This window comes from Felis catus, chromosome B3, assembly GCF_018350175.1.
Source record: "Felis catus isolate Fca126 chromosome B3, F.catus_Fca126_mat1.0, whole genome shotgun sequence".
Taxonomy (NCBI): Eukaryota; Metazoa; Chordata; class Mammalia; order Carnivora; family Felidae; genus Felis; species Felis catus.
In genome coordinates, this window is record NC_058373.1 from 98,365,001 (window position 1) to 98,392,116 (window position 27,116).

Here is a 27,116-nt window from a genome sequence, read left to right on the forward strand (position 1 = left end):
AGGACCGACTTTGGAGCTTCTGCAAACAATGAGAAACAGACAACTTCAAACTCACGTCAGGCATCCAGAAAGCCCAGAATTGGAAACCTCTAGTCTCCTGGGACTGAAAAGCCAGTTCCTGTTTACTCTATCTACAGCTGTGACTTTTTCCCTGTCTTCCCCAATTTCTCCAAGAGCGTGCCTTCATTTTCAGGAAGGTTTTTTTGTTTGTTTGTTTGTTTGTTTTTTTTAACATATTTTCACCTAACCTTTTAAGGTTTTTCTGTTAGACTTCCTTTGGAGTAAAAACACCATGTCATTGTTTTCCTAAGGTTGGGCTGTGGTTATGGAAATGCCCTTCTCTGAAATTGCTCGGACATTTAAAAAATAACTCAAGGGCGCCTGGGTGACTCAGTCGGTTGAGTGTCCAACTTGGGCTCAGGTCATGATCTCACTGTTCGTGGGTTCAAGCCCCGCATCGGTCTTGCTTGCTGTCAGCGCAGAAGCCTGCTTTGGATCCTCTGTCCCCTCTCTCTCTTCTTGTCCCCCACTTGTTCTCTCTCTCTCAAAAAATAAGTAAACATTAAAAAAAATTTTTTTAAATAACTCAAATAAAAGTAAAAAACAAAAAAACAAAACACAAAAAAACAAAACCACCCTGAGAGTGAGGCTCTCCCCCATCCCTATCTGTACGGTCCTAATACCAACCTGCAGTGTTTACACTTCACAAAAATTCAAGCTGTATCACCTTCCCTGGAGTGGACACTGTAAAGGTTGCTTCAGAATTTCCTACCTGGGTATCCGATAAGGAGGACCGGGTACTGTGGGCGGTGAATTCTTCCACCCTGATTACTCATGAAGAAAGAACTAACTTGTGATTAGCTATTTTAATTCTTGCATTTTCAAGGGTAAGTGGAAGGACTGGTAACCCACGTTACAACTACCAGTTGGTCCCACCTACTTTGCCGTCACTGCCCTGCCCCTCGGGCTGCTTTGACACAGGTTGGTTTCTTACCAGATACCAGGTGCCCTTTGAGAATTAGCCTCACTTTGCCTGCTGCTGTTTTTTTTAATGTTCTTAAAAAATTTTTTTGTAATGTTTTTATTTATTTTGAGAGAGAGGGAGAGCAGGGGAGGGGCAGAAAGAGAGGCAGAGAGGGAATCCCAAGCAGGTTTCACGTGTCAGCACAGACTCCGATGCGGGACTCGAACCCACGAACCACGAGACCATGACCTGAGCAGAAACCAAGAGTCAGATGCCCCTCGCCTGCTGTTTTGAATGAGTGTGGCCTTTGTGCCGCAGTGGGCACTCAATCCATACTGAGTGAATGCAGCTTAACATCATCATTTGGTCTCTGGGGGTCTGAGTGTCCTCTATGTAAAATGAGTGTACTGGCAAATGACTGCTTATATTTCTTCCAGTTTTAACATTCCATGAGGCCTTTTGGATAGCCATTTAAAATTACCTCCCATTGCGAAAGCTGTCTCCAAGCAACAGAACAGTACTTCCTGACTCCTCGCCTGACCTCTCAGCCCACAAACACGTTTCTCACCGAGCCTACAGCATGATAGTATCTGTAATGCATATTTATTTATTACCTAGTGATACATCTCAGGTTGTTATTTAGCTTTCCGGCTGTGTGGGTCCTGTCCTTGAGATTAGAGTGTAAGCTTCCCGAGCCAGATACCATCCAGAATGTGCTCGGTAAGTATTTGTTAAATAAATAAATATTACAACAAGGAATAATCTTCCTTCTGTCTACAGGGAATTCTGGGCTTAAGGGAGGCAGAAGAAATCAAGGGTGAAGCCCCGATTTGCGGTTTGGGAAACATGGTGTGGGATGAGGCTGCTCTTCAAGACAGGGAGTCCTGCAAACACGCAGGTTTGGGGCAGGGAGGAGAGGAGATGAATTTAGAGAAGAGCTGCATTCTATACAACCTTCTTGAGATTCTCAGAGAGCATTGGCCAGGCCAGGTAATGATTTTGAGACATGAGGTCCTGGCCAAAGGAACATACTTTGTGTTCAGCCCAAAGCTTCCCAAATAACTGAGTGTGTGTGTGTGTGTGTGTGTGTGTGTGTGTGTGTGTGTTTTCGTGTTTATTTACTTTTGGGAGGTGTGGAGGGGCAGAGAGAGAGGGAGACACAGAATCCAAAGCAGGCTCCAGGCTCTGAGCTGTCAGCACTGACCCCAACTCGGGGCTCGAACCCATGAATTTTGAGATCATGACCTGAGCCGAAGTCAGATGCTTAACCGACTGGGGCACCCAGGCGCATCCTAACTGAAAACACTGGTATGACCTGCGAAGAGAAGCAGGTCTAGGAAGGAAGCCTGCAGACCAAGTCACCTTTAAGGAATGGCCAGGGACATTTGAAGGAGAGCATCCAGAGAGGGACGAGGAGTTTTAACTGCTGGGCCTTCATCTGGGCCCAGTGCTTCCATAGGTACAGGGAAAAGGCAGAGTCCCAACTCTTGCCAACGGAGCGACAAGGGAGCCCTTGGGCCATGTCCTGGACCGTGCGTGGTTCTTGGGGAGATAGAAGGCACTTGAGCACTTCGCTCCCAGGTTCAACTCTCCCATCATTCTCTCTTCTCAAAGAAATCACCCCTTCCACTAAAAGGAAGCTCAGAGGAACACTCTGGAGTTCAAACCAAGAGTAACCATCCACTCTTGTAACTGTAATAAATCGGGCTTTAAATTAGACCTGATGTAGGCAAAGACAATACAAAACTTTAACAGCATAGAAAAATGAATGTTCTGAGTGAATCACCTCACTCACTCACTATCATCTGGGACTGTCCTCAGACTTCCCTTCAATGTTTCATTTCAGCATCAACAGCATCAGTTTGTTTCTTTTGGTAATTGCCTATTGGCATATGGGAAACTGAGGCAAGGTGAAGACGTCGAGCAAGGGGGTGCACGGGGTGCTCATGCTGGTGGGATTGAACAGTGGGGTAGCCACTTTGGAAGAGAGTTTAGAAGTCCCTCAAAAAATTAAACACAACATTACCATATGACCCAGCAAAGGGCATGGGGTTTCCTTTTGGAGTGATGAAATATTCTAAAATTAAATAATGGGGAGGCACTTGAGTGGCTCACTTGGTTGAGCATCCAGTTTCAGCTCAGGTCCTGATCTCACAGCTCGTGAGTTTGAGCCCTGCATCAGGCTCTGTGTTGACAGTTCAGAGCCTGGAGCCTGCTTCGGATTCTGTGTCTCCCCCTCTCTCTGCCCCTCCGCGGCTCATGCTCTGTCTCTCTCAGTCTCAAAAATAAATAAAAACATTAAAAAAATAAAATAAAAAGAAGAAAATGCAAGGGGGATGAATACTTTACTTTCAAGATAAAATTTCTCTAAATAATAAAAAATTAGCGAGTTGTTGTTTGCTACTTCTTTGTTCCTCAAGTGCTTTGTCACCAGCAGTTTGTTTTCACAGCTGCGTGGCAACTGAGAGACAGTGTTATGTCCGATTCCTTTTTGCCAGAATACCTCTTTCTTTTTTCGTTTTATTTATTTAGGTAATCTCTGCACCCCATGTGGGGCTTGAACTCATGAACCCCGAGATCAAGAGTTGTACCCTCTTCTGACTGAGCCAGCCAGGCGCTCCTCCAGAACAATTCTTGGTGGTAAAATTAATCTATCTCTAACTGAGATTTCTTTTTCTACTAGAAGCGCAAATAACATCCACCCATTGGTTTCTGAAATATGTGTACCAGGGGTGTCTTGTCATTTCTACAAAATCACATAAGACATGTTTACTTATATAATTTGTCCATACATTTCTTAGATTTCTTTTCCACAAGTCAGGTTTGTTGAGGTATAATTTATATTTGGTCAAATTCACCCTTGAAAGGTTTCCAATTCTGTGAATTTTGGTGAAAGTTTACAGTCATAAAACCACCACCACACTGGAGATGTGTACTTTTTCCATCACCCTAGAACATTCCCTCATATCCCTTTGGACTCAACCTCCTCTCCCCACATCCAGGCCCTGTGCCCCCCTGACCTGAGTGCCCTTAGTGCACTCATCAATTCCTATCCTGTGTTCTCATGATTTCCTCTGAGATAGATCTCTCTACCGGGCAGGATGCTGCTTTGTATCCCAACGTGGTACCTGGCACTTAAAAGTTGCCTAGCGAATAATGCTGAATAAATGAACGAATCACTTGTGTTTTAGATTCTGCCAAATCCAACCAGAGACTCTGCTCTCTGATTTCCAGGACATGCCATTTGAAAAGGGGCTATTAATGTCGGGGAAAGCTTTCACCTAGAGTTTTCATCTTTACAGTCTTTTTTAAGCACATTTTTTAAAAAAGTTTATTCATGTTTGAGAGACAGAGCGTGAATGGGGGAAGGGCAGAGAGAGAGGGAGACACAGAATCTGAAGCAGGCTCCAGGCTCTGAGCTTGTCAGCACAGAGCCTGACGTGGGGCTCGAACTCATGAACTGTGAGATCGTAACCTGAGCCGGAGTCGGGCGCTTAACCAACTGAGCCACCCAGGCACCCCTCATCTTTACAGTCTTTTTAAAAAAGGGGCCATAGTGATTTCCAACTTCAGGGATTTGGCTGAGCATTTCAGACATTTTGCTAGACTTGGGGCCTACAACTTTTTGGCTGAACCAGCTTGTGGACCTCTATCCTCTCAACTTGAATAAACAGATGGAAATGCAATCTGGGACCAAATGCAGCTGCTGCATAGTCCTCCCCCAGTGCTCCCTGTCTCTGATCGCTCCACCTCCACATGGCAAAGCCTAGGGTCTCCTCCAGAGCTTCCCTAAACAGGTTCTATGGGATTCCAGACCCATTTTGTGAAGGACATCTGCTTGAGTGGGAACGTAACCTCCCTTACCATGCAGGGTGTGGGTGGCCCTGAGAAAACTCACCTGCAGGTGGCTCATCAGTCAGGCCCAGATCCCTTCCATCCTTCCTGATCTGATTCCTCTTCTGTCTTGATAGGACCCAGAAAATTGACATCCCCAGAGCAATTACAAGAGGCAGTGAACAAAATTCCTCCTTGGCTGGCTAGTTCTAGGAAATGGCCTAGTCCTTGAAGAGAACGGCCCTTTCTTGAAAGGTATGGGTGCTTTTCTCCAGACTGTCCCACTGGACCCAAGCAGGGGGGTCCCTGTGCACTTTCTGGGGTTTGGCAGTCCTCCCTTATGCCCTTTGCCCCATAGCACAAGCACCACAACAAACAAACAAACAAACAAACAAAAACACATACACACATGCTCCCTCCTGGGGAGGTTGCTCCTTGCCTCCAAGATGAAATCTTCATACAGGCATCAAATTGCATCTGATAGAGACCGCATCCCCCTCCTTCCTCCTTTGCCCCCACACTTTGCCAGGCGACTTCCCTGCGTGGCAATGCATTATGTAGGCCAAACCTGTCAAGGCGTGAACCCCTGGATACAAGGCAAGGTCCTGAGAGGTGTTGCTAAATAAACCAAATGGCAAAAAGGTGTTAATTTTAGTGTTAATTGTGTGGTTCATAACCCTGTGGACGGATAAACCATTACTCTAGGGAAGGGGGCTGGAGGTAGGGGGGAGGGGAGCGGGGATGCTGGAGATGGGTAAGCTTCAGAAAAAGGTAAAAACAATAAAGACAAAGAAAAAAAAAGAAGAGGGGTCAAAGTAGAGGAAAGCTTATACTCTTCATGCAGATCTAAAACTGTGACCATCAGATTTTTGCGCTATTACCACCATGATAAGAAATCTATTTTATTTCGTCGCGCGGGGCGCGCACACACATCCACAGATGTATGGAATTCACTGGAAAGTAAAATCGTGCACAGCTAGCCCCAGGCACGGGTGACTGGCTTCTCCAGCACAGCCGGGGGGCGCGGGTCACGCCGCCAGCAGCCGGAACCCCGAGGCCCGCCCCAGGCCGGCAGCCGACAGGGCCCCCGCGCGGGGGAGGAGGGCGGGCCGGGCGCCCGCGGGGGTGGCTCGGGCTCCAGGCCGGGACTCCGCGGTGGCGGCTGGGCACACGGCGCGGCGCCGAGATGGACGCGCGGGACTGCGCGGCCGCCTGGTGGGAAATGGTGGCGCGGAACCTGCGGTGAGTGCTGGACACGCGCAGGGCCCGGCGCCCCGTCGTTCCCCCGCCCTGAGCCCCGGGGATGGGCAGGGCGCATCCGGCCCCAGGCGGCGGGCGGACCTGGCCCTGGGGCTCCCCGCAGGGTTCGGGGGCCCCCAGAGCCCTGTGAGCCCCGGCGCCCTTTGGGCCGCGTGATCCTTCGCCTCGGAGCCTGTTCCCACCCGCGAGCCTCTAGGGTTTGCTTTTTCAGGAGCTTACATCCCCTTGGGGTTTCTGAAATAGAGATTTCCAGAAAGATGGCTCAGGTTCCTCTACCGGTCTCTTACCTGCTTTGACCATTGTGCTAAAATTCCGGGCGGATTTTTAAAAAGACCAATAATAGTGACAATACGAATCTACCATGACTCTTAGATGGCATCCACTTAGGTCAAAGGCCTGTCTGTGTGGGCGGAAGGCCAGCTCCCCCAGGGGGAACTCTCTTAGATGTATTTAAAGAACATCCCTCCATAATGCTAAAAATGTATAGTGCATTGAAACCATACCTGTGCCAAGTTCTTACATCCTTTTAACTCTGAAATGTCTGTATCAGTGGGTTTAAACTTATTCTTTCTCCTATTTTAAATCCGTGGCTTTAACAGTAATGTTAAACTACCCTGAATCGACCAGCAATATATTGCCAGTCTCGTTTGCATTGAAGCCAGGTGTTGGTTAGAGACCCTGGACTCAGGAGACTCAGTATCTTGATTTGTTTTGTTGGGGTGGGAAGGTATTGGCATTTCTGTTCACCTTCCTTTATATTCCTATGTTTTGTTTATTGCTGATTACAAAATATCCAAGAGTCACATCCAGACCCCAGGGACTTCACTTTGGAATGTGTGAGTGAAGACTAAAACCGATCTTGTCTCTTCTATTCCTTCTGGAGCAGAGAGCAGCTCTCCCCTGGGCCAGCAGTGTAGACCCACACTGACCATTAGTCAGAATATCCTGACTGATTACACTTTTCAACTTCACATTCCTGGGCCTTACCTCCTTGACATGGTTGTTCTGAAAAAGCTGGCATTTTCTGCTTTATCTCTCATGCTCTCTCTAGAGTTGGCGGCTGATTATTTAACATTTATTTGGCAGAGAATCAAAGCTGCAGTTCACGCTTTTAGAGAACAATCCACTTTGTTGATAATGGAATGGGACATGGGGAATTGGGGACCCTCTCTTACTTGCTTTACTAATCACTAAAAAATAAGTCTCAGGAGATGCTTCCTGAAAGAATAAGATACAAGCACATTTCGTCATCTCTACTGCTCTAATTTAAGACCTGCTGAGGCTGAAGCACAGACCGATATCCAGCATCCTGGATCCTTTTGTTTCTTGGGGCCAAGTTGGTTTAGATCCGCAAGCATTCACAGAGGGCTGGCCCTGCGTTTGGAACTGCTAGTCGCACAGGATCTATTGTGATGTGTTGTGTGACTCAAGGAAAATATTTAATGAAAAGGTGTTTTCAGTGATTATTTTTTAATGCCTTGGGGATCTGTTTATTTTGCAAATATTTCATAAGGTGTAGTTGCTACTTAAGACAGACGGGTCCAGGAGAGTAAATCTTCACTTGCAGTTGGTTTCCTTCAAACTAGAAAAATGGGAAATGTGCTCAGGAAAGAAGCTGAGGGAAGCCAATGGGCTATTTCCCTCTTCGTTGCTCCCCATTCACCCCGAGTCTTCGCATTTCTGGATAATTTAAGAATACCCCCCGCCCTCCATGAGCAGGCTGATAGACGGATTCATTCTTTCCACAGCACTGGCCGTCGCCTCCCCGTTGGGCACTAGTTTAGGCTTGGGCACAAAGAAGTAAATAAATCTGGCACAAATCCCTGCTCTTGTGAAGCTCACGTTGATTAATTTTCTTTTCTTTTTTTCTTTAAAAAATTTTAAATGTTTTATTATTTATTTTTGAGAGTGAGAGAGAGAGGGAGAGACAGAGCATGAGCGGGGGAGGGGCAGAGAGAGAGGGAGACACAGAATCCGAAGCAGGCTCCAGACTCCGAGCTGTCAGCACAGAGCCCGATGCGGGGCCCAAACTCATGAACTGTGAGATCATGATCTGAGCCGAAGTTGGACGCTCAACTGACTGAGCCACCCAGTTGTCCCTCCCATTGATTAATTTTCAATTGTAATTCAGAAAAGAGAATGAAGCCCTTCTTCTCTACCCTGAAGCTACTAATACGCATTGCTTCCTTCTCCCGTAGGAGAGAGATCCACTTGCAGGACAGTTCTCGGACCTGAGCTAGACAGGGAGCACTGTAAAAACGGCACTATATGCCATGTGGTTCTCGTCAGTGGGAACACAGGACTGATAGTGGGAAAACAACTGGAGAACAATTACAGGTCAAACTGAGGCCCAATTATAATTAGTGGGAGGGGTGAAAAGAGAGGGAAGGTCACCGTGGGAAGGTCTATCTCAGAGAGAGGCTTCAACAAAGAAGAAACCCTTGAGTGGATTGACGGAAGGGGAGGATTTGGTTGGGAGGAAAGAAGGGAGGAGAACACAGGTATAACTTAGGTGCTCGGTGATCAATTCATGTTGGCTGAATGAATGGGTACATGGGACGCCTGTGTGGCATTGTCTTACTATTTGGAATAGCTGTCTTGCCAAATGGGGTTAGAGTTGGGCTTCCTAAAGCTGGTGCCTCTGAGCGTGAACATGAATGATTCGCCCTGCAGCAACTCAGGTTCCAAGGTAAGAATGATCCAGTTAGGTTCTGTGGCCCCTGTGGGATGCTGTGCAGTTACAGCCACAGCTGATCAAAGGGCAGGCGAAAGAACACCAAAACATCAAGGTGGCTGTTTGATGTGGCTGGCCGTTAGCGGGGATTGGGCTGAAATTGCATCCTCCACTCAAATAAGGTCTGTTAGCCACTGGTGACTTTTGATCCCCCGCTGATCTAGGGGAAGTCAAATTGACAACCCCTAGTTAAAAGAAGTTGCTGTGCATTATTGATGCTCCAAGGGATCTGGTCACTCTGTTCTCTTCCCGCAGTGCTTCTCACAGAAGTGCCTTGAGCTATTTGAGAGAAGGGTCCTGTATGAATTATTCTTTAAAAACAGAAACATATTTCCCTCTACTGCCTCTGCTTCCCAAGCACCCTGCTACCTTCAAAAGATAACTTAGTGGGAGACTAACAGGCAGGGTAGCGTGAGTTCAGAATCAGGAGAAAGAAAGCCTGAGCCAGCCAACTGGAAGGAAGCGTAAGAATTCAACCTGTGTTCCGTTCTGCCCGTCTGGACTTGATCTGGGGCTCAAAGCGGCTTCTCTGGGGTGTTGGTTTCTTATCTCTAAAATCAGAACAACAATGTCCTCTCCTTCCCACCTCCTTCGTGGAGGCTATTTTAAAGTATTATGAAACAATTATTTTCATTTTCTCCTTGCTGATTTTAGGCGTAGGCAGTTGCCTATGCCTGCTACTTGGAGGGCTACCCATTACACTTAGCCCACGTCTCTTTTCCACAGCCTGCAGAATTTCTGGAAATTCATTGGCGATGCATGATCTTCTCCCTTCATGCCTCTTCCAGACATATAAGCACTCTGAATTTTTAGTATTAATACGAGGGAGAATTTCTTTTTAGAGGTCTTTCTTTGATGACTTTGGAGACAGAAGGCTCCTTGAGAACACAGGAACAGGAAGGGAGAAGAGTGTGGGAGGAAGAATGGACCCTAAGAAAGGCCAAGGGTGCAGAAGGGGAGAAGGCGGGAGTGGGGGTGGTCCTGAAACAACTTCCTCTAAGGAGTGAATTTTGTCGCCAGAAGCCAGCCTTGTTCTTGAGGTTCATTTGTGCCTGTGTGGATGGCAATCAGCATTCACCGGGACTGTGACAGCTCATTGGACATCTTCATAGAACTCTGGGGTCACACTGACCTGGGTACACGTGACTCGGCCATTCATTGGCTCTGTGGCATTGGGGAACTTACTTAAACTTTTCAGTCTCCTCATTTGCAAATTGCAGGTAACAATAGCTATCTTTTAAAATGCTCTGGTCTAGCAGAGAAATCAGGGTGGGGTGGGGGGAGGGAAACAGTGCATCCAAAATGCTTTCCAGTCCCACAACCTCATGATTTGATTACACTGAGCAGTCTTTTACATTGACAGCGTGAAAGAGGGAAAGGGATTTCTTTAATGGATGATGTGGATAAAAACTGGAAGCAGGAAGTGGTGACACTGACTTCCTGTGTCCCTCGATTCTCAAAGGTAGGAGGCATTCAACCCTCATAAGAGATGTGGCTCAAGACCGAGGTGGCATTAGTGACCCCTCATGGACAAGTCCTAACTAACTTGTCTGCTGATGGCTCCTGGTTTGGGTGGTTTGTGTCATGGGAACAAACAGTAGAATAAACAAAATGTGTATGGCCTGCTGTGTCCCATTTCCTGACCAGGCCCCCGCCCTGATGCAGCAACAACCTCCAGGTACTCCCCTGCTCCCCACCCTGCTCCTCACATCCACTCTTACCTGGGATGTCACATCAGAAGTGGGGATTTTTCTTTCATTGGCTCATTTCTTCTTAAGACCCAGCCCGAAGACTGGGGAATCTGATGATTTTTCATGCACTGCTTTAGACTAATAATAGTTAACACATACAGCACTAAATCGTGATGTGATCAAAGACTGTGGCACCTGTTAGTAGTCTGCATCCTATTTCCTGATGACTTGGGGGTCCAGCCTTGGTCTTCTTTGGGGATGCACTGGGGGAACGGGCCTGACCCTGGGGCATTCATGCCCCCTCCCACTTCTGTTCTGTGAAACCTGGGCTTTTTCAGCAGCTGGTTGGGGCCTTGATTTATTGCCTTCCTTTCCTATTCTCCTTAGTGCCCAGTCCTGATCTGTCCTAATGACCTACAATTCTGTAAAACATTTTGCTTTAATGCCAAGTCACCTGTAATTCCCAGTGTTAGTCTCTGAAATTCTATTTGGTTGTTAAGAGAAAAACCACACCAAGCAAAACTTGGACTGATTTTGAACACCTTGTTTTTGTTTCACAATATCTTTCAGATCTATTCCACATTCCTGTTCAACACTAGGAAGAAAAATTGCGGCTCTGTACAACAGCTTTACTAGTAAACCGTTAAAAGAACACATTTTTCCTCCTTTGATGAACATGCTAATATTTTTTAATTTTTGTAAGTATATATCTTTCATTAATTTGCCTATATATTTTTTCCCAAATAAAGACCTCACTGCCCTTTAAGTGGTGACAATGAAAAAGGCATGTCAGCTATAAAATTGTAGCTAGAGGAGCGTCTGGGTGGCTCAGTCAGTTTAGCGTCTGATTTCAGCTCAGGTTGTGATCTCACAGTTCATGGGTTCGAGCCCTGTGTCACGCTCCACACTGACAGTGTGGAGTCTGCTTGGGATTCTCTCTTTCCCACTCTCTCTGCTCCTCCCTCACTCGCACTTTCTCTCTCTCTCAAAAATTAAAAAAAATAAAATAAAATTGTGGCTAGATTTCAATGATCTGAAACCTGTTTAACACTGGCTTGGGGGTCTAGCATGAATCCTTGCAAACTGTTAGGGGGAGATGGATAGAAAAACATGGCCTTGTGGGTGGGGTTTAACTTCAGGAGCTCAGTCTTCATATTAGCTGGTAATATGGATACCTTACTGCTTGGTGTATTCTCTACTTTCTTGCTTCTTCATTTTGCCTGTACCCCTTGAAAGAGAGAGAAAGCAGAGAGCTGGGGTGGGGAGACACTGATGTGAGTAATCTGTTTTCCCATGTTTTTTCTACTGAGTGCTGTTAATTAATGTAACTGTACATTGTAACAACACAGTCCTTCCAGCACACAGCCAATGCTCTCACTGCCTGCTCCCACAGGTACGTTGACCCTGGCCATCTCATGGTTTGTGGCTAATGATTAGATTTTATTTAGTGGAAACAGTAACGCTTGACATAGGAAGAATACCATTCCTTTCTTCTAGACCCTCTTAACTTTTTAGGGGAATAGTCTCCTTTGTTTTTAGCTTAAGACTAGGCTAAGGATTGAATAAACTCTATTATGGCCTATCACACTGGTGCTATTTTAAAATCTTGCTTTAGGGTTTTTTGTTTTATTGTTGTCTTGTTTTTGTTTTGGCACCTCTCCTGTGGGCTACTCCTAGTTTATAAAGTAAAATACTTTGCTAAGAATTTCGTGTGGTAGCTTGCAACTTAGAAACCATGTTAACCATGAGACTAACTACTTTTTTCGATAGTGATTAAAAGACACGGGATTTGATTTGGGGTGTTGATAATGACTTCTGCTTTCTAGTCAAAGCACCCTTTCTTGTGGATTTAAAGAGACCGGAGTTAAAGATTGCTCACACAGTGAACTTCTATATCAGAGTCGAACCTGGGGTGATTCTGGGAATCTGGTGAGTGCACTGAGGGACACTGGGCCGCTTCACGGACATGGTTTTCATGTTACAAGGGCACGGGTGAGCAGCACGGTGTGAGTCACCTGTGGAGAGGTTGGTGTTTCTTGCTGTTCCATATACCTTCCCTTTGTACGGATATCTGACCTACCTGAATTTGCTTCTCACTGATTTTACCTTGGAGTGCAAAGTCTTTTGGGTGTTGCTCTGTGCATTGGCTCTTTCACCGGGTCTGAAGGACCTGCCCTGCCTCACTCTTCTGCCTTATTCCACACCAGCCTTCCTACACTATTGCAGACCTGCTGGCCTCCTTGCACACCAAGCCACGCTCTCGCAGGATATGCTCTGAGTGCAACACTTTGCTCCCTCCTTTCGGCCAGCTAACTGCCTACTCATCTTCAGGGTCTCCATTTCAATGGTAATTTGGTAATTTTCAACGAAGCCCTGCCTCATCTCCCATTTTAGGCCACCTGTGCTTGTCCTGTACGGCATTTATTCCCACGGTAATTCAATCAGTGCTTGTGCGATTATTTGGTTAATGTCAGTCTTCTTTACAAGACTGTAACTTTTGTAGGTGACTTTGTTGGCGGGTTTTCACTGCTTAGCACAGTGCTTGGCACAGAGAAGACACTCAACTGTCAAAATCATGAGGGTTCTATTGCTTTTTTTGCTATGCTAATGTCCATATATTTTTCTGTTTGGTTCTACTACTTGTTCTTGGCTGCCATTTTTCCAGTGTCCTGTTTTATGCTTCCTCTTCCTGAGTTCAAACGTGTGTTCCTAGAATGTGTGGAAACCAACATGGATTCACATAACTTCTTCCTAATGTGCACCGTGTGGTTCAGCTAATTGTGCTGGCATTTGAAAATCTTTTTATTCTTTGCTCCTGCCCTGGCTTATCCAGCTGGCAGTGATGCCTGTCCTCTCGGTGCTGATGGGTTTGATGTCAGACTTTCTGCCCCTAAACGGTTGAGAGGACTGAAGATTTATCATTACGTAGCCAATTCTCCAAGTCCCTTTGTGACATGTCATATGGCAGGATTTGTGTCCTCAGGATTCGTTCACTGATTTAACAGAGTGGAGGAACTGGTGTTTAGGCAGGTGTTTAAAATCACAAGGTCACAGCTTTCTGGAGAACAGCTTCATTTCACACTAAAGTTCTTTTCTCCTACCTAAACTGGTTTCCCTTTAAATTCTTTCAACTTGCTTTTTTCAGCGAAACAAACAGCAGGTGACAAATACCTATTGTCTTTTACTTGTTTCCACCCAATGGACTTCATTTCAATGGACAGCACCTAAGATTCGCAGTCTTGGCAGATTAATAGGTGTAGGCATCAGAAGAACTAAAACAGGGATTGTTAAAAGGGATTGTTTAAAGGGATTGTTTCTGTGCATGAGGGAGGTGGGGTAGAGTAGTGGTTTTCGCTGTAAGATGTTTGTGGTATTATATTTTAATTTTTACCAGGTGCATATAATACTCAGAAATTTCTATACATAAATATGTAGTATATATTTATACATATATAAACATATAAATCTATATCTATGATTGACGTAAGGAGGGCTTCAGACTTTGGCTAGGAAAGCCAATTCCCTCTGTTTGTTAAAACCTTTCCTTGCTCTTCAGGCACACGGTTCCCAGCTGCCGGGGTGAGGATGCGAAGGGAAAGGACCGTTGCTGGTACGAAGCAGCCCTTCATGATGGCAATCCAATCATTGTTTATCTTCATGGCAGCGCGGAACATAGGTCAGTGCCTTTGCTTGGAGTTTTTTGTTTTTTAAAGAGAGAGGTAGCATTTCATCCGCATAGGGGAATAAAAGGCAGAGCTCGGTTTTCAATTCTGTAAGCATGCCTCCATATAGTCTTTTCTCCTTTGTGGAAATTTGAGGGCGTTCTGGCAATAGGCTTCTCTTAAAAAAAAAACACCCTACATATTCCATATGTAGAATAAAGTAGATCTTTAACCTAAAGACTAACTTCTAAAATTTGGATCCCAATTTCAAGGAAGGCAGTGGTTCCTTTACTCCAAAGAGTGTCTGAAATGATGAACTGAGCCCACGGATAACTGGAAAGGGAACAGGCATGAGATATGGGGAAAAGGAGAACAATTTCCATATCAATGGTCTTCTCACAGAAGTACATGGAGATTCCTTAATTACCATGCATCCTATTAATCAAATGCATGGACTCCCCATGAGACATCATCTGGAATTCTGACCACTGGTACTGGGGACCATCTGACTGGTTCTAGTCTAGCATACTGATGCCTCAGCCCACTCTCTGTTGTTCCATCCTTGCTTTGTAACAAAGAACGCCTCCCTGAAGTCCTGCTCCCTTTTGATGTGCTGCCAGAGCCTCCGGTGGGCCTGTCATCGGTGATGATTATCAGCTGTGACTGCATCGCTTTGGGTTGGGGGAGGGGTGACGTGCCTCAGAGACCTATAGACCCAGCTCTGTCTCTGAAGGGACATTGCACACTAAGTGACAAGCTCTGGAATCTGCCCCTAGGCTCTGTTGCCTGTGTCTTTTTTTCACTCTCTTTTTCTGTCTTGATGGCTTTCTCAAGACTTGACTTTGCACCAAGGGCTTTCAGGAGATGTCCATTTTAGAGAGAGATTTACAGAGGCTTTCCATGAAATTCAACATCTTTCAACACTGTTAACATTGTTCTGATTGGGCAAACTTGGGCACGGTGCTACAGTGTATGTATTTGGCCCACACGTTCATTTCTGCCCCTCTGTGTGAATCTGCTGTTATCCCAGATTTATTGGCTCTGGGGTTAGCCCCAGCTTCTTCCTGTTCCCTGCCAGAGGTCTCAGCTTGCTACCAGCAGTACTGAGCCAAAAGGAGGCCAAATGGGAGGTCACCAGGACCTTGTTGAAAATAGTGGTTCTAGACTTGAGACCCAGAGAAAAACCCCGGAGGGTCCATGAACCTCTTCCACAAAATTGTACAGAAAATGTCAAGTGTGGATATATTTTTCTGGGAAATGGGCCCATAGCTTTAATTACATGTTTTAAGGGCTCCATGATCCACGGAAGTTGAAGACATTTGGCTCTAAAACAAAAATTCAAATGGTTTTTAAAAGAATCCTCTGCCTTTTGAATCATCTTTGTCTCCCTTTTATTAATAGAGAGTAGATGATATGGTTATTTGGGGGAAAAAGGGTTTCTTGTACATTCGGGACTGTGAGTCTGTCTCCTTCACTTCATCTTGCACTTAATGGCAGGGTGAACAGGGTACAGGCACATCTTAGTTTAGTGAACATGGCTGTGTCATCCTTTGTTCTGAAAAGCCACTTTCCGGAACTGATTTTCCTTTAGCTTCTAAAAGTATTCTTAGAAATAAGTTTTGCTGTGTAGCAGTGAAAGGAAGTGGATTACCAGTAGTTAATCACATGCCTCTTTTGAGAAGCACTGGCCACCTGGGCATCTGGCACCCATACAGACGCACACAGCAGTGGTGAGGAGCCATCCATCATTCACCCTGACACATCCAAGTGGGCTATGACACCAAAAACCATTTCCCTTCCTCCTAGTTATTTACTTTTCTAACCTGAAAAAGAAAGGCATGAGGTCAGATGCCAGAACCATGATAGTGATTTTTATTGGATTTGTCATGGTAATTCCTAATTCTTGCTCTTTTTTTTTTTTTTTAATTGTTTTTTTTACCTCCTTTACAGGGCAGCTCCTCACAGACTTAAGCTCGTAAAGGTATGTCTGAAGGGGCCTCAAGGTACCAATTCTATGTCTTTATTTATTCTCTTTTGGGCTACAGCCACAGATCTTTCTCAGCCCTCAGCACGGATATCTACTGAGAGCTCCTGAGAGTGGGTTTGGTGTCTAGGGCTCAAAGTCCCTCACATGGGTTTCTCTTCCTGCAGTCACCACGGGGGATGAAAACAGAAGTGAACATCTCTGAGAACCAAAACACTTTCATAAATATATTACCTTCATCACCGGATGGAGTTGAAGACCTATTTGATTTTTCTGAGGGCTGGGAGGAGGGTTGAGAGAGTATATTAAATGTGAAAGTTACTCCTATGGGAAACAACCCCCCCTCCTTTTTTTTCTTTTGGTGGAAGAGGATAAAGACATAGAATGTCTGCTTTTAAAAGTCATTCAGGGGGCACCTGGGTGACTCGGTTAAGTGTCCAACTTCAGCTCAGGTCATGATCTCACGGTTTGAGGGTTCCAGCCCTGTGTCAGGCTCTGTGCTGACAGCTCAGAGCCTGGAGCCTACTTCAGATCCTGTGTCTCCCTCTCTCTTTCACTCTGTCTTTCGTGCTCTGTCTCTCTCTCACATATAAATAAACATTAAAAAAAAAAAAAAGTCATTCAGGCTCTGGCTTCAGTCCCATGAAGGGTTTTGCAAGTGAAATGGTGGCCACACTGCTCTTCTCACTAGCCTGCTACCTGACTACAGTTTGTGGAGCGCGGCCTCTGCATTTCCAAGTGTGAGGGACCAGGCTTTCCACTCAGCCATATCTGACTCATGGCTGGTAGGGCAGCTACCTGTTCATCTTCTCCCACACCCTGATTGGGTCACCTCTCCCTCAGGTGACCAGGCTGCTTGTCCAGTTATTGACCACAGGACCTGATCTCTCCTCCCACACCCCCTCCCACCTCAGAGCTCTTTCCTGGCGTGACAGCAGGAATCCTGCCAGGCCCAGCATGGCCAAGTGCCCCCTTCATCCTCCCTCCCTTATTCAGACAAGAAACTCCTCTCTTGTCTACTCCTCCCTGTCTTCACTGCCTTCTCAGACTGACTCTTGCGGAGGAGTGGTGGTCTGGATGCAGTTCTGCCTGGGATGATCACGTCTATTAATTTTTAGGTTTGCTTTCTACCCTGCACCTCACTCTCCACACTTCCTAGGCCAGATGGTGGTGAAGCTGATGTCCATGAGAACATGTGTTTTTCCCTCTCCCACTCTTGGCAAAGCTGAATTGTATATCCCCTGTGTGCACAGAAAGGAAAAGAGTCGTAGGTGTAGGTGTGAAAAGTAGCCAGGTCATGCTTGTGGTAGTTGGGGTGGGAGGGAAAGGTATGATAAGACTTCTTCCCCCAGGCCGACCCTGGATACCTTGTGCCATGGTCATCATTTCCCAGCCTGACCAAACATCTTAGTCCTTCATTCTCTTCTTTGAATGGATGATTTCCTTTAAAAATTAAATCTTGGGGTACCTGGATGGCTCAGTCGGTTAAGTGTCCGACTCTTGATTTGTGCCCAGTCATGATCTCACAGTTCATGAGTTCGAGCCCTGTGTCAGGCTTCGCGTTGACAGTGTGGAACCTGCTTGGGACACTCTCTTCTCTCTCTCTCTCTCTCTCTCTCTCTCTCTCTCTCTCTCTCTCTCCTCTCTGCCCTTCCCCATTCACGTATGTGCCCTCTCTCGCTCTCTCAAAATACATAAACTTAAAAAAATTAGATCTTTACTATTGTTGTCGTTCCTCTCTTTCTTCTTGCCTTCCTTCCTTCCCTCCTTCTCACTGTCTCGTTCATTCATCCATTCATTCATAGCTTCAGTCATTCAACACGGCTGTTTTCATTAATTTGTAATCCACCTTACCGTCTTTATCTCTTTATATAAAGTTTTTATATAACTGTGATTGCATCTGCATGTAATTTTATGTTGTGCTCTTACTTAATACTACATTATAAACATTGTTCCATGTTTTCCCATAGTTGTCACAGTCACTAATTTAAAAGGTGATCATTCTCCATTATATTTATTGACAATTGTTTATTTACTTAACTATTCCACTGTTCTTAGATACAACATTATCTAATTATAAAGTCAATAGTCCCCCTGCTAAAATCATTTAAATAATATTGGTAGAGAAAACTTTAAGCCTTTAGTTTATTCTTCTTTTGGAATTTTCTCCTAGAGATCAATTCTTAGGAGTAAGATCTGTTACCGTTCTTGAGTTTTTTCATCAAGTGGTCTTTCATTGTATAGTGATCACGTGAATACTCCAATTTCCCCGGATGCCTAACTGCTCTGTGTCTTGGATAACTATTTTGGAGATATTACAAAGTTTCACTTAGTTTCTCATTATTGGTTGGATTTATATTTAAAAATTCCTAGGTGAGATTCAGCTACCTACCTCTATGCAATGGCAGGGGAAGTGCAGTGTTTGGACATAAGCAGTCCCAGGTGTGAATCCTGGTTCTGCCTCTAGCCATTTGGGTGACCAAGAACTAACCTAAACCCTCAGACTCAATTTCTTTATCTATAAAATGGGGATAACACCTACCTTTTAGGGACTATTGTGAGGATTAAAGAATATTTTCCATTTTTGTCCCCCTTTTTTCTTTGTGTATCATTGCAATTCATTTCATTTGAAATTATATTTTCGTATTCCTTCCTCATTCATCCACTTGGGGCTTGGCAATGGTTTCACAGAATCAGGCAATCTGTTTATTTTTGATTGGTATTAACTCTTTGTTCATATTTAATATAAATATCTTCCCATTATTTGACTCCTCTTTTACAACTCTGTGTAGACCTTCTGTTCTCAAGGGAATTCTTGAAACAGACATTTACTATGTACCAAGACACTTTAATATGTCATTTCATGTAATCTTCCAACAATCCTGAAGATAGCCATAGTGTTTTTCACTTGTCAGAATAATATTTACATATTCGGATGTTTAGTGGCTTGCTCAAGGTCACACAGCCAGTAAGGGGCACAGCCGGGGTGTGAGCAGGCTGTCTGACCCTGCTCTGCCCCTGCCTCGCTCCTTTCCTGTTGAGTCTGACCTTCTCACATTTGAAGCCAGGCAGCAGATTTCATCTATTCCCTGCCTACGAAACCATCACAACTAGTTTTATGGAAGTGTTGAGGAGGTTATACCACCTTTTCTGTTTACACCCCCTAATTAAAATGGTAACAGCTCCTTTGTCATCTAGGTGCTGAGTGACGGTGGCTTTCATGTCCTGTCTGTGGACTACAGAGGTATGTGTTAAGAACAGTATATAAAGACTCTTCAATAAGCAGGAGGGCCTTTGATGGCCCCGGTTTTGGAGGTAGTGATTCTGTGCTTGTCTTTCCTTACTGCCAGGGTTCGGGGACTCCACAGGGAAGCCCACAGAGGAGGGGCTGACTGCAGATGCTATTTGTGTCTATGAGTGGACCAAGGCGAGATGTGGTACCACCCCTGTGTGTCTCTGGGGCCACTCTCTGGGTACAGGGTAAGTGGGGTCTGAAGATGGCTTTAGGTGGGTCCTTAGGACTTTGGTGTCATATCAAAGGCAGCAGTGCACAGAAGAAGGAGCACTGAGCCAGGAGAGGGGGCTCTGGTTTCTCTCACATCCCACACGTGGCTAGAGACATTGCCATCGCAGGTGCTAGTTTGTAATGCATGGGAGGGTGTAGCTCTATGGTCATCTGTGACACTGAAGCCCATTCCAGAACTCTCCTTGAGAGTTTTAAAGAAAAGGATTCTTAATTTAGGGCCAGTGGAACTCCTTGAAATCCTATGCAAAATTTTGTGTCTGTGTTCTAGCGGAGGGTCCAGAGCTTTCATCAGATGCTCATATTGGAATTCTGTACTGTTTACTTGACTGTTAAGTTACTGCTTCACAAATATACTAATTTTCATTGCTTTACAGAGTTGCGACCAATGCCGCAAAAGTACTGGAAGAGAAAGGTACCATAAAATGCTCACGCGTTATTTCTTAGCTGGGGGTGGGAAAGTAAACACTGTGCACGCTCAGAACACAGAGATACCTCAAGCACCCCAACCTGAGACAGTTTCTGATAGTGTAATAAGCTTTTTTTTTTCTATTTAATATAAAATAACAGTTGCTCTTCAAGATCATGAGATTAAAAGTAAATGCTGAGGAACAGTTAAAATTACCTTTGAAAAAGCCCTCACTGTGAAGTAAATGTTACTATGGAGTAATTTGGATTCTAGGGGAGGAAAAAATACATTTATGAAATAACAAGCAGGACTTGCTTGCTGCAGCCCTTCTTCCATCACGTTTATGTCAGTGTTTCCCAAAGTGTTCTGACAGCTGCCTGTATCAGAATCCCCAGAGGTGCTTGTTATAAGCACACAGTTCCTGGATCCTAGCTGTTTTCACGAATTAGAATCTCTGTGAATAGGACAAGGGGATTTTGATGTACGTTAAAAGCACGTAATCTCTTGCGTTATATCTTAAACCTAACTTGTCAATACAGGTCAGGTTGAGTTACATAACATTTGAAAGCAAGTCACCTGCTATACGCAGTCTTACTTAGCTATGGAAATAAAGCAGGTATTATTTCCTGCTCCTCTAAGTTCTCATAGCTCCCTGCACACACTTCCTGCAGTGTTGATGATGCTGTATTTATCTGACCTAAATTCTCACACAAATGAGTACTTCACTTCTTAGATAATGCAATGACCTTAGAACACTTTAATTCCATTTACATTCCTGACTTATGAACTCTTGCTATCATGTATTTTAATTTCCTCTTTATTACTCGCTCCATGAAACATTACTATTCTTATAGTATGAAGTCAATATTTAGATTTACCCTTTTCTTTGCTTTTTACTACTTATAGCATTTCTGTGCTTTCATTTGGGATTTTTGTTCTGCCTGTCTGTGGTGAAGAATTCTCTCAGTTTGGGCCTGAAAATATCTTTATTTTATCTTCATTTTTGAAGGATATTTCCATTGGGCATACTTGGTTGGTAGTTATTTTATTTCAATACTTTGAAGACATCATCCATCTTGTTCTGGCTTTCTCTATTCCATTGGGAAGTCAGCTTCCAGTCTTACTGCTGCTCCTTAATTTGAAGATAATGTTTACTTTTTCTTCTGGTTATTTTGAGATTCTTTTTGTCTTTGGTTTTCAGCATTTTTACTGTGATTTTCCTAGGTGTGGGTTTCCTAGTACTTATCCTGCTTGGGGTTCATAATACCTCTGAACTCTGGCTTGATGTTCATCCATTTTGGAAAATTGGTCATTATATCTTCAAATATTGTGCCTACCCCATTTTTCATCTTCTCTCCCCCCTGGGACTATAATTATATGTATTTTTTTAGATCTGTTCCCATGTCCTGTATGTTTCCAATATTCTTTTCTGGGTTTTCCAGACATTTTTCTATTTGTTCTCTAGTTTATTTTTATTTTTTTCATTTTTTAAAAACGTTTATTCATTTTTGAGAGACACAGAGAGACAGAGTATGAGTGGGGGAAGAGCAGAGAGAGAGAGGGAGACACAGAATCTGAAGCAGGCTTTAGGCTGTGAGCTTTCAGCACAGACCCTGATGCGGGCCTCAAACTCACAAACCTCAAGATCATGACGTGAGCCAAAGTCAGACACAAATGACTGAGACACCTAGGTGCTCCTGTGCTCCAGTTTAAATATTTTCTTTTGACATAGTACACTGTTTACTATGTAATACCAAATTTTATTAAATATTAAAATTTTAATAAATATTTTACTATATTAAAGTTTATTTACAAGTTATTTTAAAGTCCATATATCATAATGCCAATATCTAGTTCCTTTGTTGATCTGTTTCTGTTATCTGTTGTTGTTTTGTATTTTTGGTCTCTTTATGTTTTTGTTTTTACTTGTTGTATGCCTAGTTATTTTTGATTAAATGTAGACATTGTTTATGGAAATTGTAGAGGTGATTTGAGGGACTAGGGATAATATTCCAGACAAAGTTACTTTTCTTCTGAAAGGCAGTTAAAATAGAGGGGAGATCACCTTAATTCAATCAGAAATTGAGCTGATTTGAAGCTGGGCTTCAGTCTTTATTACAGCTGGTCTGTTTCTAGTTCACCATTACTCCCAGGGTGTAGTCCTTTGAAGTCCCAACAAAAGTCTGAGAAATTTCTTGAGCCCTCCTTCTTGTCAGATTCTGAACTCTAATTTTTGTCCTTTTGATCCTGTGGGAATGCTGAAAGTTCTTTCTAGATCTAAGCCTCTATGAGCAGCCACCACTGTTGCTTTCAAAGTTTCAACTGCTTTGAGGGGAAAAGCAGCTCAAAATCTTGTGGCTGTTTTTCTTTTGTTATTGGCTCTCAAAATCTCATTGATTTAGTCGCTCTGAGATGCCTTCAAACATATACATATACATATAGTAGCCCTCCCTTATCCATGGGGAGTATGTTCCAAGACCTACAATGGATGCCTGAAACCACAGATAATACCAAACCCTATATAGACTATGTTTTTCGTATACGTATATACTTATGATAAGCTTTTTTGAAAAAAATTTTTTAATGTTTATTTTTGAGAGACACACAGAGTATGTGGGACATGGGGGAGGGGCAGAGAGGTGGAGACACAGAATCCGAAGCAGGCTCCAGGGTCTGAGCCGTCAGCACAGAGCTCGAGGCAGGGCTCGAACCCATGATCCGTGAGAGCATGACCTGAGCCAAAGTTGGATGCTTAACCGACTGAGCCACCCAGGTGCCCCTGATAAAGTTTAATTTATAAATTAGGCACAGGACACCTGGGTGCCTCAGTTGGTTGAACGTCTGAGTCTTGATTTTGGCTCAGGTCACGATCTCCTGGTTCATGGGATTAAGCCCCACATCAGGCTCTGTGCTAATAGCAAAGAGCCTGCTTGGGATTCTCTGCCCCTATCCTACTTGCACTCTCTCTCTATCTCAAAATATAAATTAGGCACAGTAAGAGATTAATAATAACACACTAACATATATAACAGTATACTATAATAAAAGTTATATGACTATGGTCTCTCTTTCTTAAAACATTGTACTGTATTCAGTTCCTGTGATGATGTGAGGTGATAAAATGCCTACACGATGAAGTGAGGCAAATGATGTAGGCATTGTGTAGTGTTAGGCTACTACTGACCTTCTGATAATATGACTGAAGCAGGATTATCTCCTTCTGGACCATACTTGACTGCAGGTAACTGAAACTGCAGAAAGTGAAATTGTGGATAAAGGGGGACTACTGTGTACATATACAAATTCATATCCCCATCTAACACACATTTTCTCATTGTTCTTAGAGGGAGTGTTGGCTAAAACAACCTAGTAAGCATCTAGTACTTTCTAAACAATGAGCTGCAGAACAATCTCCCTTCCTATAGTACTTTGCTTTCTTAAATTATCTAAGTCATGAAAATGTGGTCTTATGTTTTAGAAGAAGGTAATGGTTTTCAATTATCATGTGCATAGAAATCTCTTGGGGTGGGGGTGCTTGTTAAAAATGAGCATTCTTGGGGGTGCCTGGGTGGCTCAGTTGGTTGGGCACCTGACTTTTGCTCAGGTCATGATCTCATGGTTTGTGAGTTTGAGCCCTGCATCGGGCTCTGTTCTGACAGCTCAAAGCCTGGAGCCTGCTTCAGATTCTGTGTCTTCCTCTCTCTCTGACCCTTTCCGGCTCACATTCTGCCTCTCTCTCTCAAAAAAAAAATTAATAAATAAAAATAAGAATAAAAAATAAAAAATAAATGAGCACTCTTGGGGCACCTGGGTGACTCAGTCAGTTAAGCATCCAACTCTTGATCTCAGCTCAGGTCTTGATCTCAGGGTTGTGAGTTCAAACCCTGCCCTGGGCTCCATGCTGGGTATGAAGCCTACTTAAAAAAAGTGTGCATTCTCCACCCCTCTCCTTCAAGATTTTGACTGACTCAAGTCTAGTGTGGAGTCCAGGAATCTGCATTATTAATAAGCTTCACAAATAATTTTGGCATAGGCAATTCATGTACAAGACCTTAGAACTCCTTATTTAAGAAAGGTAGTATTTATATATGATAGAGGAGTTACTTCTTTTTTATTATTTTCAAGGATTCCCAGTTGATGCTATTATCCTGGAGGCTCCATTTACCAACATATGGGTTGCAAGTATCAATTATCCCTTGTTAAAGGTGAGTCTCTGATTCATCTTCACAAGATGTCAAAGTGTTTCCAAAGCTATTTCCACACACTTATGCTTATTAACCATTTTCTGGTATTATATCTTTCTAAGTTATTCTAACCTAAGACAAGTTATTAGCCAGTTGCTATTGAAGGAGGGCACAATGCTTTTGGATTTTCTAGTTCTTTTCTTTTCTTCTAATAAATTGAGATAGTGGCTTATTAAGGGCCAAAGTTTTTTTCCTCCTCTTCCATTAACTGTATCTTTTATCATGTAGTTTTTTAAATAGACTTGACTTAGTTTATTACACTTTCTTTTTAAGGTGAAAACATGCCTCTCATACATCATTTTTAGCCCTATGATTGTCAGCCATATATTTTTCATTATTTTATGATTAAAAAAAAGAAGTCTTTAGAGAATTCAAGGAAACTACCAAATGGTTTTATCCCAAGTAGAGAAGACAAACTTCCCAAGAAGATAAAGTTTAAAGAATTGGGCAACAAAGTGTCATTTTTAAACCTGTCATGTAGATTATCCTAATTTAATATTTTCATTATTAATTTCATAATTCCATGCCTAATGTTCAATTGCTTAGTCATGCCTCCATATAAATGTTAGTAAATGAGACAGAGAAAGAGAGTGGTAGGATTCTCAGAGGGGATACATGACAACATGATCCAAATTTTTAGATTGTTGGTTAATGTCAGAAGGCATTTTAAGGGTACTTTAATTCAACTGCCTACTTTTGGAATCTTTTTTTTTTTTTTTTTTTTACAATAAATCATCATAGAACTTTCTGAATTTGCTTAACTATTTCTGGAGAAGGTAGCTCATTACTTTCTGGGACAGCTAGTTCACAGAACCACATAATCTTGAGAATAACTGTATTATAAACTCCATCTCAATATAGGAATCTTCCCAATAATAGATGATACTGAATGCTGAATAATTTAAGATACAATAAAACACTTTCAATTGGTTTTAGACAATTAAATATTCATCTTAAGGTAACCACTAATGAGCATTTATTATATTACTCTAAGTAATTACTAATAAATTCACTAACTTGTAGGTATAATTCAGGTACAATCTTTCCATGTACTTTTGTTTCTTTTTTGAAATTCTAATTTTGAAATCTAATAGGGAAACACACAATTTAACAAATAATTATGAACAGAACATCCATGTAACTAACACTTAAGTCTAGAAATTAGTATCACTAGTACCCCAGAAGTCTCCTGTATGACATTTCCCAATCCAATAAGGCTCACCTTAGATATGCAGTCCTTACACTGAGTTTTATGGTCATCATATCCAAGCTTCTCTTTATAGTGTTATTGCCTATGTGTGCCTCTCTGAGCAATATAATTTTATATAATTTAAAACTTATATATTATATAAATATATAATTTGTATAACATTGAACATAATACCAAATAGTATATCATTGTATAAATATACTATACTTCATTGACCTGTTGTTTATGGACATTTGAGTTGCTTTCTCTTTGGGGTAATTAATAAAGTTGTTAAGAATGTTCTTGAACATGTATTCTGCAAACGTGTATATGTTTCACTGAAGTATATACCCTAGGAGTGGAATTGTTGGATAGTAAGATATGCATATGTTCAGCTTTAGTAATTACAGTGCTAAACAGTTTTCCAAGGTGACTTTACCCACCTGTTGTGTGTGAGCATTCCAGTTGCTTCATATCCTTGCCCTTGTATGGATATCTCGTTGTATTTCCCTTATGACTAATGAAGGTGGGCATTTTTTGAAGTTTATTAGTCATTTAGATATCATCTCTTGTAAGATACTTGTTTATGTCTTTGCTCCTTTTTAAATTGTCTTTTTTTATTTGTAGGATAAGTTTTTTTTATAGAATAAGTCATTAGAAAATTATTTGTACTGCAAGTATATTTGCTTATTTTGCCTTTTTTACTCCCTGAATGATGTCTTATGATGAAGAGATGTTCCTAAATTTAATGTAGACCAGTTTATCAACTATTTTTTATGGTTAATATTTTTAAGAAAAGTGTCCTGCCTAATAAAACTCTGGTTACCAAAGATTATGAAGATATTCTTCTATGCTATCTTACAGAAATTCTGTTTTACCTTTTACATTTACAGCTATAATTTACAGGTGGGTTTTGTATATGTACGAGGCAGTCCATGTGGATATCCAGTTTTGGTTTCATATCATTTACTAAACAAACCTTCCCTACCAACTCTACAGAGCCAATGTTTGCACATATCAGGGCTTAATATATATGGGTCTGTTGGTAGATTCTCATTTTTCTCCCTTGTCTATCTGTCCATTCTTATATGAATACTGCAATCTCTTACGTACTATGGCTGTATAATATAGGTTTTTTTTTTTTAATATCTGGCTATGTAACTGCTTCAGCTTTTTCCTTCTTATTGAATATTTGTCTTGACTATTCTTGATCCTTTGTATTTTGACATACATTTTGGTATATGCTTATCAATTTCTATAAAAAACATCCCAGGATTTTGACTGGAATTGCATTAGGTCTATAACATGGGGGAATTGATACTTTTCTAATACTGAATCTTCCAATTTATGAACATGGTATTTATAAGTTTATGTTGACTGATTGAGGTTTTCTTAATTTTAGTTTTAGGTCAGGTTCTCCTAGAAGCAGAACCTATGGCAGATATTTGATGTCACGATTTATTGAGAGAGTACCATAAAGGAGAAGCCTGCAAGGTCATTTGAATGAGGGTTGTAGGATAGGGAAGGGGAAAGAGCAGAACAAGATGTAACTTCAGGTAAAGTGTAGCTTTGGTCTAATCCACATGGGACTCTAAGCTGCGAATTAACAGGGGTGGTTGTTT

General features: G+C 42.7%; 1 protein-coding gene across 1 annotated transcript in view; it reads left to right on the top strand.

The window, feature by feature from the left end:
- The first annotated feature begins 5,817 nt into the window (after positions 1-5,817).
- Positions 5,818-27,116, top strand: part of ABHD12B (abhydrolase domain containing 12B) — a 29,675-nt gene continuing 8,376 nt past the window's right edge. Inside the window, exons 1-9 of the mRNA XM_003987669.5 lie at positions 5,818-6,040; positions 11,054-11,181; positions 12,310-12,412; positions 14,040-14,159; positions 16,096-16,126; positions 19,328-19,373; positions 19,480-19,609; positions 20,030-20,067; positions 24,187-24,266. Of these exons, the coding sequence (XP_003987718.2) occupies positions 5,985-6,040; positions 11,054-11,181; positions 12,310-12,412; positions 14,040-14,159; positions 16,096-16,126; positions 19,328-19,373; positions 19,480-19,609; positions 20,030-20,067; positions 24,187-24,266 (732 nt within the window). The 5' untranslated portion in view covers positions 5,818-5,984. The remainder of the gene's footprint in view (positions 6,041-11,053; positions 11,182-12,309; positions 12,413-14,039; positions 14,160-16,095; positions 16,127-19,327; positions 19,374-19,479; positions 19,610-20,029; positions 20,068-24,186; positions 24,267-27,116) is intronic.